Source organism: Heterodontus francisci, chromosome 33, assembly GCF_036365525.1.
Source record: "Heterodontus francisci isolate sHetFra1 chromosome 33, sHetFra1.hap1, whole genome shotgun sequence".
Taxonomy (NCBI): domain Eukaryota; kingdom Metazoa; phylum Chordata; class Chondrichthyes; order Heterodontiformes; family Heterodontidae; genus Heterodontus; species Heterodontus francisci.
In genome coordinates, this window is record NC_090403.1 from 31,675,836 (window position 1) to 31,688,677 (window position 12,842).

Sequence of the window (12,842 nt, forward strand, 5' to 3'; positions counted from 1 at the left end):
AAATATCTGTGGCAAATTTAGTCCCTATCTACCACATAAGTACAGCAACTTCATGACGTTCAATGCATGTCAATGGGAGGCAGACAGCAAGATGATGTTTTTTCGAAGCTAACAGTGGAGTGGCACAACTTGGACAACTACATCTGAGTATTCCCATTTAACTACATATCTGCTCCTCATGTGAAACTGCTGTATCATTTACCCGTAAATAACAATGAGTGTCATTAGCCTCACCATTATTTTGACAACAAATTTCGGTCAATATAAATGGTTCATGAAATGATAGTTACATTTCTAGAGAGGGAAGGGATTGGGGGAGTTTGTGGGAAGGCAAGTAATCGGGAGTTCTGATCATTGATAAAGGAACAGGCCTGTTGGGTCAAATGGCCTATTCCTGTTCCTAATATTTTTTAATGGTCAGGAAATTTCTTCAGTTGGGCACCCTGGCTTACTGGTGTAAGCACTTATCTTGCTCAAGGGTTCAGTTCCCAGTGGTGTCTTTAATTGTCTGTGCCTGAATGGCCCTGTGGGGGGAACATGTGGGTGGTATCCATTGGTATGCACGAGGCCTTCCATGGCAAGTGGGCACAGCAGGACATACTCTGTTTAATTGATATGGATAATAATACTATGATTCAGCTTCAGTGTAAGCTTTTAGTTTTATTGGGCATCATGTTCAAATTGTTATAGTAGTGATGTCTCATTAGCCGTGGGGGTGGGAGGGCTCTTGAGGAACTCTTGTTCTGGTTAGTGACACTGGGGCAAAGTTAGACTTGTCTGAACTGCTTCCAGGTCGATGGCGTGTGTAAGGGAGTGAAAGGAGTGGCTACTGACCCTCTCCGCAATTTTCTGCTTCCGTGGAAATGCACTGGGACCCTACCCAATACATCCTCACAAGAGTCTTGGCGACTTTGGAAGTGAGGAATGGCAAGGTCACACCACCAGTTGCATTGCGGTATCACCCTTTCACCCTTTTATTTCACCTTTTTTGGGCTGCATTTGCTGTTTTTGGTATTATGAGCTCTGCCACTAGATATCCTGCCTCTGGTGTACACAAGATATTGGCTACTATGGATGACAAAGCACAGAAATGTTCTTATATTTTTATTATGCAAGGTGTATTTTACAGCACATAGTGCTGCAGCTGAAAGTGGCACAGAGGTAGGGCAGAATCCATATTGACCAATAATTGAAATAGATACCTGCTGCAGTTATAGTTACGTTCAAACACAATAAGACGGCACTCGTGCTGCCACAACATACAATAACGTTGAGCCCCAAGAGTGTTATAACACAGTTACTGTTCCACTTGATCTTCAATATAACTTAATCATACTCCATTTCTCATACAGCCAGTCTCGATCATCGTTGAAATAAAAAAAAATACTGCACAAGGAGGCATTTGATATTCTTTATTTTCACAGAGAAGGCAGTCAGCTAGGTGTTAGATCTGGAAATAGTACCAATTGTTTTAATAACATTTATTTAATGAAATGTATTAAAATGAAAGGAAATATAAAGTGTAAATTGTATATAGCCATCTAATTCTGTCAAAAAGAAAACTGCTATAGGAGGGCCATATGGTTCATTCAGGTTATTGGACTTTGATGTAATTCCATTTCTCTTCGCTCTTCAATTCTGTGTTTATGATGAGTTTTTCCAATCCATTGATAATCCACTTTATTCATTCAGAGGTAAAACCTTCAGCTTTGTTGTTTCACTGCCAAGAGACATAAGCCTGACAACTACTGGCCAGTCAGTCTCATGTTGGTAGTGGGGCAACTTTTAGAGACAATGGGCTGAAATTTACGAGCACACCGCAAACGGCAGAGCGCGGTCCAATATCGTCGGTCTTCCCATGGGGATGCGCCATCACTGAGCCCTCGTGATATTTCACGCGGGGGCTCATTTAAATAGAGGGCTTGGGGCAGCCACCCCCAATGACGTAGAGGGGGCAGCCGCTGAGTCCCTGGTTATGGCGTCCGGCGGCACCACGCAGGTGCCGGTGCCATTTTTAAAGGGCTTCAAGCCCTGAGAGGAAATTTTCATTTTTAAAGGGCCATTTTTATAAATGTGAATTTAAAATTTTAATAAAAGCTGGAGGCCCTTACAACACCAACCCCCCGCCTCCTCCGCAATGTCTGTTTTAGGGCCACCGACCCTAAATAAACTTAATTGCCAATGCAAACTTCCAGCCCCCCCAACCTCATAACATTTGCCCTTCAACCACTTCCAACCATCCCCACAGTGTTTTTCCCACTCCCCACCCCACTCTGAAATTTTCACTCCTCCCCCCCCCCCCCCCCCACCACCAGTGTCACACCTCGGAGCTCCAAACGGAGTTCCAAAGGCGCATGAGTTGCAGCTGGCAGGCAGAATATTGATGTGGGACGGCCAGCAGGACAAGGTAAGTTAATTTGCATTTATTTTACTTCATTTTAATATTTAAATGAAGGCCTCACCACCGAGTGGCTGCACCGAGGCCTCGCCACCGCCGGTAAAATGCAGTGGGGCCTTTTCGGCATTGGGGGTCGTGGCAGGCCTCTCCCGGAAGAATTTTCTGGGCCCCCCCCCACCACGACCCCCGACGCTGCATATGGATGCAAAATTCAGCTTCAGTTTTGGTGCTATGGATGCCAATTTAGGTGTGAAATGGTGTCTGTGCCACTTCCGCCCTCTTCCGCATGGCCCACACCAAATGCCATGATGTTGAGGGCGATAGTGCGGGCGTTATGTGCATGCACAGGAAATATGCAGAGTAGGCAGATCATGATGCCAATCAGCGTCTAATGCTAATTTGCTGCTGAACCTGCCATTTTAGACCTCACCACTGTAATTAATACCCTCTCTTTTAAATACGCATAGCTGAACATGCATTCAGCAGATTAAGGGACACCCCACCACCGCTATTTAAAAGCATCACTTTCCAGGTTATTTGCTTAATACTATATATTGGCTCTTGCTGAGTCTGTGGAAATATTGGGTTTTTTGAAGAGCTCTGAAATGTTGATAATGTCTGCAGGGAGTAGTCCTGGATGTTGTAAAGACGTTAGTTGCTACAGCAAGACCTCCGAGCATGCCACTTGCTCCCAGTCATGGGGCTATAGTTGCATTTCCCCTTGGGCTGCAGCATCAGAGAGAGATGGGGAAGAGGCAACAAAGCGGACCAGCTGCTTGCAGAGGGAGGAGGAGGAGGGGGGTTCTTAGCAGGAGGCCTTACCCATCTAGGGTCTTGAGGCATTTCTCCCACTAACACCTAAACCAGGAGCCGTGTGCCCACCGGCTGCAGTTCACCAAGTAGATGGTCACAGAACTGTGCCACCTCTTGGAACCAGAGATACACCCTCAGAGGAGGGTAAGGATGCAGCTGCTAGTGGCTGTCAAGGTAACCGCGGCCCTGAATATTTTCGTCAGCGTATCCTTCTGGTTTGAAACAGCTGACATAGCAAATGTCTTGCAGTTCACCTATCATTGCTGCGTCCAGGAGGTTACAGAGACTCTGAATGCAAGGACAGGGGAATTCATTCCCTTCTCTCAAACAGAGATTCCCCGTGGTTCAGGTGCCATCAGCTGCACAGACATGGTGTTACGACCGGGTGAGGAAGGGGTCTCAGGCTCCCTTCTTGCCCCTTTCCTGGTTTGACCATAACAGGGTTTATCTTTTAAAACACAGTGTTTTTAGCTTTACACCTCAGTGAGTCCTTGCTCACTACTCTCGAATTGTAATTGTAAATGAACCAACCAGACAGGTTTTCTCAGGTTTAAACAAGAAAGATGTAAGTTTATTAACCTTATCACTCTAACTCGGTTAAAATTACTAAACTATGCAACGCAACCATGCTAGCATGCATACAAGATAAACACATACACAAATAGATACAGAGGGGGAGAAAGAATTAAAAGGGGAGGTTTAAGTAGGGTTGGCAATAAATAGAATTCAGTTACTGTCTTTTGGTTTGGATGTAAAGTCCTTGGTTGGAGTTGAGGTCTTGCAGTTCTCGCTGGGGCCTAGTGCACACTTTCAAACTTGTTTTGCTGGTACCAGAAGGCTGAAGAGGTCCTCTGTCTTGAGGATTAAGCTGCTTCTGTGTGTCTCAGGGACTTTGCTTGAGAGAGAGAGGCAGGGAGAGAGAGCTTCCTTCTCTTTGGTCTTCAAATTGCAGCCTGCCCTAACTTTTCTGTGAGGCACAATTCAAACAGTTCCCAATCTGGCCAGCAGGTAAGTCATGTGACCAGCTCTTTGTTTGAAACAGCATCTTCTGTGAGGGTTGTTTATTCTCAAAATTCTCCAGTCACACTCAATGGGATGTGGAGCTCTGGCTCTTACACAGACAAAGAAGGTTGATTATTACGATTGTCTAGACCAATCTTGTTAACTGAATCAGTAAGCACTCTCATTGTCTTTCTATTCAACTGTCTCTCAGAATGCAAATGTGCTACCATGTTTCAGCTGTCCAACTCTGTGGTCTTTTTTATAAACAAGTTCTGTGCAATGTCCAGTAAAAGGGTTCAAGTAGTGTTCCATCTGAAGAAATTAATATGTTTCCATTCGGCAGGTGTGGTTTCTGTCACAGTGGCTTTGCGGGTACCTCAATGGTGAGACATACTGCAACCACAATGGGTACCACTCACTCAATGTGCAGTTGTTGTACAACCATGCCCAGCACATCATTCTGGTGAACGCCCGCTATCCTGGTAGCAGTCATGATTCGTTCATCTTGCACCAGTTTGCTGTTGCAGCAATCTTTCAGACACCATGCCGAAACAGAGAGTGGCTGGTCGGCCACAAGGGCTATCAGCTCTGACTTCCCTCTGCAACCCCACCAACATGGCCAACACTCATATAATGAGAGCCATGCTGCCACGAGGAACACCAACAAGCAGGCCATCAAGGTGTTAGATTGAGTGATGATGTTTCTTCCTCCTCAGTCTGTTCTCCCTCTAGGCCTTCAGCCTCCAGCACCATAGGCTGGCAAGGTGACAATTCTTGGATATCTGAAACCATAAATGCACATGGGTAGGGTTGATGTGAGGCAAGGGTGGGGAAAAAGAAAGAGGTGCAAGGTTACAACATCTGCAAGTTGTACATTATAACAAATTGTAGGATGAGGGTGAAGTGAATTTGCGAAGGTGCATTAGGTGGGGACATACCATCATCCTTGATGGCTTCAGCAATGCTGCTGGCCACAGCTTCATTGACGGCGCTCCAATTATTCTCAGCACCATCTCCTCCATTGGAATGAGCGCATGCAACCGTGCCCCCATCCCCCGCCAGGTAGCTGCTGCTGCTGCCATTTATTATGGGCCACCTTGTTCTGCAAAAGGGAGGGAAGTGTGTCAGTGAGCCTAGTGGCATGTGTTTGGGTGATGTGCCTCCCACACTTGAATAGCTGATAGCGTGTGCAAAGTGTGAGTATCGTTTACAGCAGTGCTAAGTGTGTGAGAGTAAGGTGAAACATATGAATGTGAAATTTGAGTTGTGATTAACATTACAGTTGATAGGTGAGTGAAAGGGGTGTGGTGAATGGAGCAGTTGTGAGGCTAGTGGTGCAGTTGATAGGACTTGCCATGTAAGGATACATTCATTGACCCTGACCACTCTTGTGAGGTCATTTAACTTGTGGCACTGTGCCCAGGTTCTCGGTGCCAGACTGTTGACATTGGCTGTCACTGCCACTTGCTCCCACTGCCTCTCAGCACTTGTCTGAAGGGCCTCCTGACCCCCTGAGGGACATTAGGCCCATGTGATTAAAGGGGCAGTGATTGTGGGAATATGAAATTAGCTATGGGACAGAAATCAGAGAACAGTGGTGAATGGTTGTTTTTGAATCTGGAGGGAAGTATATAGTGGTGTTCGCCAGGGGTCAGAATTAGGACCATTGCACTTTTTGATATATGTTAATGCCCTTCCCTCTCTCTTCCTATTGACCTCCAGCACTAAGGACTCCAGCACAGCATCCAAAAACCTGGACGCACACGCTCTCGCCTGTTGCACCATTTCTGTTCCTACCCCTAGGTCTTCATATCTTCTCCAAGCAGTTTTGAGCCCCTGCTGCAGCCAGAATGTACTCATCTTTAAGAGATGCAGAGTGGCTGTAACTTGTGCAGGCTAGATTTAAGTTGTTCTAGCGTCGCACAATCTGGGACCCCCTTGTTGAGGTGTGCAGCCAATCAGCAGTGCGTTCAACACTGGACTGCATGCCATAATTATTCAAATGAGCAGGAAGCATGAGGTTTGTGCCTTGCCTGCAATACTTTGAATGGGCGTGGGGTCATCGTGGATCACGATCCCCAGACCCAATTTTGGGAGCTACCAATTTTAACACCAAATAATCTGAGTCAAAATGAATTGGCACTCGGAACATTATAAGTTAATAAATGAAATCCAGCATGGATTTGTTGAAGGTAAATCATGTTCAACTAACTTAATTGAATTCCTTGCTGAGGTAACAGAGAGGGTTAATGTGGGTGGTGCAGTTGAAGTTATGTTTATGTACTTTCAAAGGACAGTTGATAAAGTACCATGCAATAAACATGTTAGAAAGTTGAAGCCGTGGGATTAAAGGGGCAGTGGCTGTGGGAATATGAAATTGGCTCAGGGACAGAAAGTAGAGTGCAGTGCTGAATGGTTGTTTCTCAGACTGTAGGGAAGTACACAGTGGTATTCCCCAGGGGTCAGTATTAGGACCACTGCTTTCTTGATATATATTAGTGTCCTTGACTTGGCTATACGGGACATAATTTCGAAGTTTACAGATGATATGAAACGTGGAAATGTAGTAAACAGTGATGCGGATAGTAACAGACTTCAGGAGGACATAGGCAGACTGGTGAAATGAGCAGACACGTGGCAGATGAAACCTAATCCAGAGAAGTGTGAAGTGATTCATTTTGCTACGAAGAATGGGGCAAGACAATACAAACTAAATGGTACAATTTTAAAGGGGGTGCAGGACCAGAGAGATCTGGGGATGTATGTACACAAATGTTGGAAGGTGGCGGGACAAGTTCAGAAGGTTGTTAAAAAGGCACATGGGATCTTTGGCTTGATAAATAGAGGCATAGAGTACAAAAGCAAGGCAGTTATGCGAAACCTTTATAAAGCACTAGTTAGGCTCCAGCTGGAGTATTGTGGCCAATTCTATGCACTGCGCTCTCGGAAGAATGTGAAGATTGTGACAAGGTTGCAGAAGAGATTTACTGGAATGGTACCAGAGGTGCGGGACTTCAGTTATGTGGAGAGGCTGAGGAGGAAAGATTTGATAAAGGTGTTCAAAATCATGAAGGGTTTGGATAGAGTAAATAAAGGAGAATGTGTTCCCCATGGAAGATGGGTCAGTGTCAAAAGGACACAGATTCAAGATAATTCACAATTTGACATGAGGAAAACACTTCCTTATGAACAAGTTGTTATGATCTGGAATGCACCATCTGAAAGGGAGGAGGAAACAGATTCAGTAGTAACTTGCAAAAGGGAAATGGATAAATACTTGAAGGGGAAAAAAATTGCAGGGCTATGGGGAACGAGCAGGGGCACAGGACTAATTGGATAGCTCTTTCAAAGAGCTGACATAGCCTGACACATGATGGGCCAAATGGCCTCTTTCTACACTGTAACATTCTATGATTCGCTCTAGAATAAATGCAAATAGCTTTTTTTTTAAGTCTTTACGATTCCCTCCATTTCTCTTTTTTTTTCTTGTCTCACAAAGCCACAAACTAACACATGGATAACGTAATCTGCAGGGCTACAGTCCAAATGCTGGAAGGTGGGATTAGAATAAGTGGATCGTTTTTCGGCCGGCACAGACACGATGGGCCAAGTGGCCTCTTTCTGTGCTTAAACTTTCTATGATTCTATTCTATTCTTATCCAGATCTACCTCCCTTCTTTGGTTGTAAACAGCAGTCCCTTACAGGACTGTGGTGCAGGGCTGAGATTAGAAACTCAATTCCAGGCCACAGTACATTGCAGGCTTGGTTTTATTTTGCAGCGAGGAGGTACTTCAACTTCCTAGGACAGCATGTTGCAGGCACTCAGGAATATCCTTCACCAAATTGTCTCTTGAATGCAGAATTGTTACCCCAGCAGAGGAAACTTTGCCCTACAGTTTGATTCTCTCCACTTACACATTCCTCATAAAGAATTAAATGCCCTCATAACAGTATCAACACTGATGGCAATATCAAATGCTTCTTTTTATCCAAGTGACTTGCTATTTGCTGTACTTGGTGAATGGTTGTTCCACTTACTGATTGTTCAATTATTTATAAAGATGCAGTAAATATTCAGTATGATTAGAATAAGTCAACATGGCTTTACTGAAGGGAAATCCTGTTTGACAAATTTATTAGAGTTTTTTGAGGATGTAACTAGTAGGGTAGATAAAGGGGAACCAGTAGATGTAGTATACCTGGATTTCAAAAAGGCATTCAATAAGGTGCCACACAAAAGGTTAATAGGTTAATGGAGTTGGACGGAACATATTAGCATGGATAGAGGATTGGTTAACTGACAGGAAGCAAAGAGTGGGCATAAATGGGGTATTTTTAATTTGGCAGGCAGTGAATAGTGGAGTGCCACAAGGATCAGTGGTGGGGCCTCAGCTATTTATAATCTATATCAAGGACTTAGATGAAGAGACATAGAATAATGTATCTAAGTTTGCTGATGATACAAAGGTAGGTGGAAAGGTAGGCTGTGGAGAGGACGCAGAGAGGCTGCAAAGAGATTTAGACAGGTTAAGTAGGTGGGCAACAAGATGGCAAATGGAATATAATGTCGGGAAATGTGAAGTTATTCACTTTGCTCGTAAGAATAGAAAAGCAGAATATCAGAATTTTTTTTAAATGGTGTGAAACTTGTAAGTGTTGACTTGGGTGTGCTTGTACAAAAAATGCAGAAAGTTAGTATGCAGGTACAGCAAGCAATTAGGAAGGCAAATGACATGTTGGCCTTTATTGCAAAGGGATTGGAGCACAGGAATAAAGATGTCTTGCTACAATTGTACAGGGTTTTGGTGAGACCACATCTGGAGTACTGTTTGCAGTTTTGGCCTCCATATTTAAAAAAGGATATACTTGTGTTGGAGACGGTACAGCAAGGGTTCACTAAATTGTTACTAAATGAGATGAGGGAGTTGTCCTATGGTGAGAGGCTGAGTAAATTGGGCTTATAATTCTCTGGAGTTTAGAAGAATGAGAGGCGATCTCATTGAAACATACAAGATTCTAAAGGGGCTGGATAGGGCAGACATTGAGAGATTGTTTCCACTGGTAGAGGAATCTAAAACATGGGCTCATAGTCTCAAGATAAGGGGCCAAACATTTAGGACTGAGATCAGGAGAAATTACTTCACTCAAGGGGTTGTGAATCTTTGGAATTCTCTACCCCAGTGGGTCACGGATGCTTCATTGTTGAATACATTTAAGGGTGGGATAGACAGATTTTTGCTCTCTCAGGGAATCAAGCAATATGGTAAGTGGGTGAAAAAGTGTTGAAGCCTAAGATGAGCCATGATCATACTGAATGGCAAAGCAGGCTTGATGCCCTATATGATCGACTCCTGTTCCTATTTCTTGTGTTCTTGTGTTAGGCAATTGACAAAACCCTTGACACATTTCAAACTAAACAAAGCCAAATAGAAAAAACAAAATCAACAATTAGATGTAGCCAACATTGGAGGTTGTCCTGAGAACCAAATAAAGCTTCAGAGCTTCACTCCGGTCTCCCGAAATCCACATGTTGGCCAGGATTTTACAGGGCCCCTGACATCAGGCTCCATGGCGGTGGGGGGCTTGAAGATCGTTCTGGCAGCGGCCCACCATGGAGTCCAACGCCGGGCGGGCCAGGCCCGATCTTCCCAGTGGTGGCAAGGCTGCATGGCAGCACCCCCGCGCTGGGCAACGGGACCTATATTTAAACATGTTAATTAATAAAAATGAATAAATTAAAATACACTTACCTGCCATCTTACGGGCCCTCCTAGGGAAAGTAGACGCCACACTGGTGGGGAAGAGGGGAATGTAAGATTTTTAGTGCGGGTGGGGAGATGGGGTCAAATTATCATCAATGCAGAGGATGGTGGAAAGGGGTCAACTGTGAACTTTGTACAGTTTGGCAGGGGGAAGGTCATATTTGTAAGGTAAGTGTTTTGGGGGGGGGAAGGGCAGATACTTAAATATAATGCTATTGGAGGCTGGGAAAGGGGTGTTAGAAATTTGATTTCAATGGTGGGGGGGGTGGCGGGGTGGTACCTTTCAAAAACTTAAATTAAACAGCAGGGCTGGCTGCCCTTTAAAAATGGCACCAGCGTTTGTGCACAGGCAGCTGACGCCATTGCCGGTGTTGGAAAGCACACCCCCTCTATGTGATTGGGAGGGAGGGTCAACCGGGGCATTTAAATGAGCCATCGTGCGGGAGATCGCGGCAGCTCAGCAGTGTATGGGCTGCACGTGCAGGCCATGATTATTTTCGTGGCGGGCACTTAAAATCTAGCCCGTTACCTTCAGCTAGTTGTACTTCAGCTGTTTGGATCATTTTGGTAAAACATCACTACAATACAAAGAAACCAATTTATTTATCCAGTTATAATTAGGGCAGAGTTACTATTTAAAGGGGATCCATGTCAAGCCTTTAGCCAACAGTTTTTGTTTGAAGGCTTGTTAGTTATTTGCCCGTGGGATGTGGGCGTCACTGGCAAGGCCAGCATTTATTGCCCATTCCGAATTCCTCGGGAAGGTGGTGGCGAATTGCCTTTTTGAACTTCTGCACTCCGTGAGGTGTAGATACACCCACAGTGCTGTTAGGGAGGGAGTTCCAGGATTTTGACCCAGCAACAGTGAAGGAATGGCAATATATTCCCAAATTGGGATGATGTGTGACTTGGAGAGGAACTTGCAGGTGGTGGTTTTCTCATGCGTCTGCTGCCCTTGTTCTTCTAGGTGGTAGAGGTCACGTTTTGGAAGATGCCGTCGAGGAAACCTTGGTGAGTTGCTGCAGTGCATCTTGTAGATGGTACACACTGTGCAGCAGTGGTGGAGGGAATGAATGTTTAAGGTGGTGGATGGGGTGCCAATGAAGCAAGCTGCTTTGTTCTGGATGGTGTTGAGCTTCTTGAGTGTTGTTGGAGCTGCACCCATCCAGGCATGTGGGGAGTATTCCACCACACTCCTAACTTGTGGCTTGTAGATGGTGGACAGGCTTTGGGGAGTTGCCACACAAGTAATGATGCAATTCAATGAGTTATATAACTGTTGCAATGGGTTTTCAAAATAAATTGTTTTGTGTTGATCATGCATATTAAAGAATAGGTACCTGTGCATCTCTTTAAAATAACATTTAGTATCTGTTTCTGCAGGTTGCTTTTGCACATGGGAATACATCAAATGATACTGAAGATGTGAAGTCCAGAGGATCTAAAGGCACTCAAAAGCATGTCTTAATAAAAAGCAACAAAATGTCGCCCCTCAGCCAATGGATGATGCATACGTTGCCAAGCGCAGGGAACTCGACTCTACTGGGATTTCCATATTCCTCACCAGCCTCTTACTCCAAACAGGATATTTGGGATTGGTTGGGAAATGTGTCAGAGCAGCATGAAGACCCCCAGTCCAGAGTCAAGAGACGACCGATTGTTAAAACTGGGAAATTTAAGAAAATGTTTGGATGGGGCGATTTTTACTCAAACATCAAAACCGTGAAACTAAACCTCCTCATCACTGGGAAAATCGTGGACCATGGAAATGGTACGTTTAGTGTGTACTTCCGCCACAATTCCACTGGCCAGGGAAATATATCAGTTAGCCTTGTGCCACCTACAAAAGCGGTCGAATTTGACCTGGCTCAACAAACAGTAATTGACGCCAAAGATTCGAAAATATTTAACTGCCGCGTTGAATATGAAAAAATTGACAGAGCAAAGAAGACTGCACTATGTAATTATGATCCATCCAAGACTTGTTACCAGGAACAGACCCAAAGCCATGTGTCCTGGATCTGTTCCAAGCCCTTTAAAGTTATATGTATCTACATTTCATTTTACAGCACAGACTATAGACTGGTGCAGAAGGTGTGTCCTGATTATAATTACCATAGTGATACTCCCTACTTTCCCTCTGGATGAAGGTGGTGGAAGGGGATTTTTTTTTTAAATAATGTTCAGATTTGGAGTGATTAGCAGGTTGACTCGCACACTGAAAGTCTTGGTAATAAGAGTTTAATAACTGTTAAAGTGTTCTGTGCCTGTTATTACAGCATTTTGTGGTTCTATAAGTGGAAGTAAAAAAGTTTAAAAAGTCCAACACAAAAAAAACTCACAATGTCTAATGCATAGTATCAACTTTCATGGAACACTTCAACAGATGGTGTCTGTTTCTGTAGCATCAGTAATAAACATTCATGGCTAAATGAGGCAAGTTCAGATTCATATTGGAAAAATAGTCTGTGGATTAATTTCCAGGTGACCAGAATAACAAAAGATAGATCAATTATTATTGTAATTTATCATCTAAAACCATATCTAATGTTTTTAATATTGAAACCTTTGAATAATTTTACTGGTTTAAAAGGTACATTGGATCAATAGTAAAATGGATGAATAATTAAATAACTGCCTCCTCCATTAGCGGAGGACACTGACAAATTGTAGATATTATGTAAAGTGCCCACATGTCTCAACCACTTCCGCTCAACATGTCTTGTTTAATAATCTCTACTTCTCCTAGTCCTGGCGTGCCTGTTGTCTTCATAGCATCAGTTTTATAGGTCAGGCGGAATTAATATTACATTATTTATCATGGCATCTGGATAAAAGAGATTGAAAACTCACAGTAAAGGGAGGA

General features: G+C 44.0%; 1 protein-coding gene across 1 annotated transcript in view; it reads left to right on the forward strand.

The window, feature by feature from the left end:
- Nucleotides 1–12,282, forward strand: part of LOC137347915 (neurexophilin-1-like) — a 35,542-nt gene extending 23,260 nt beyond the window's left edge. The window contains exon 2 of the mRNA XM_068012964.1: nt 11,360–12,282. Coding sequence (XP_067869065.1) covers nt 11,360–12,124 — 765 coding nt within the window. The 3' untranslated portion in view covers nt 12,125–12,282. The remainder of the gene's footprint in view (nt 1–11,359) is intronic.
- Nucleotides 12,283–12,842: the final 560 nt, after the last annotated feature.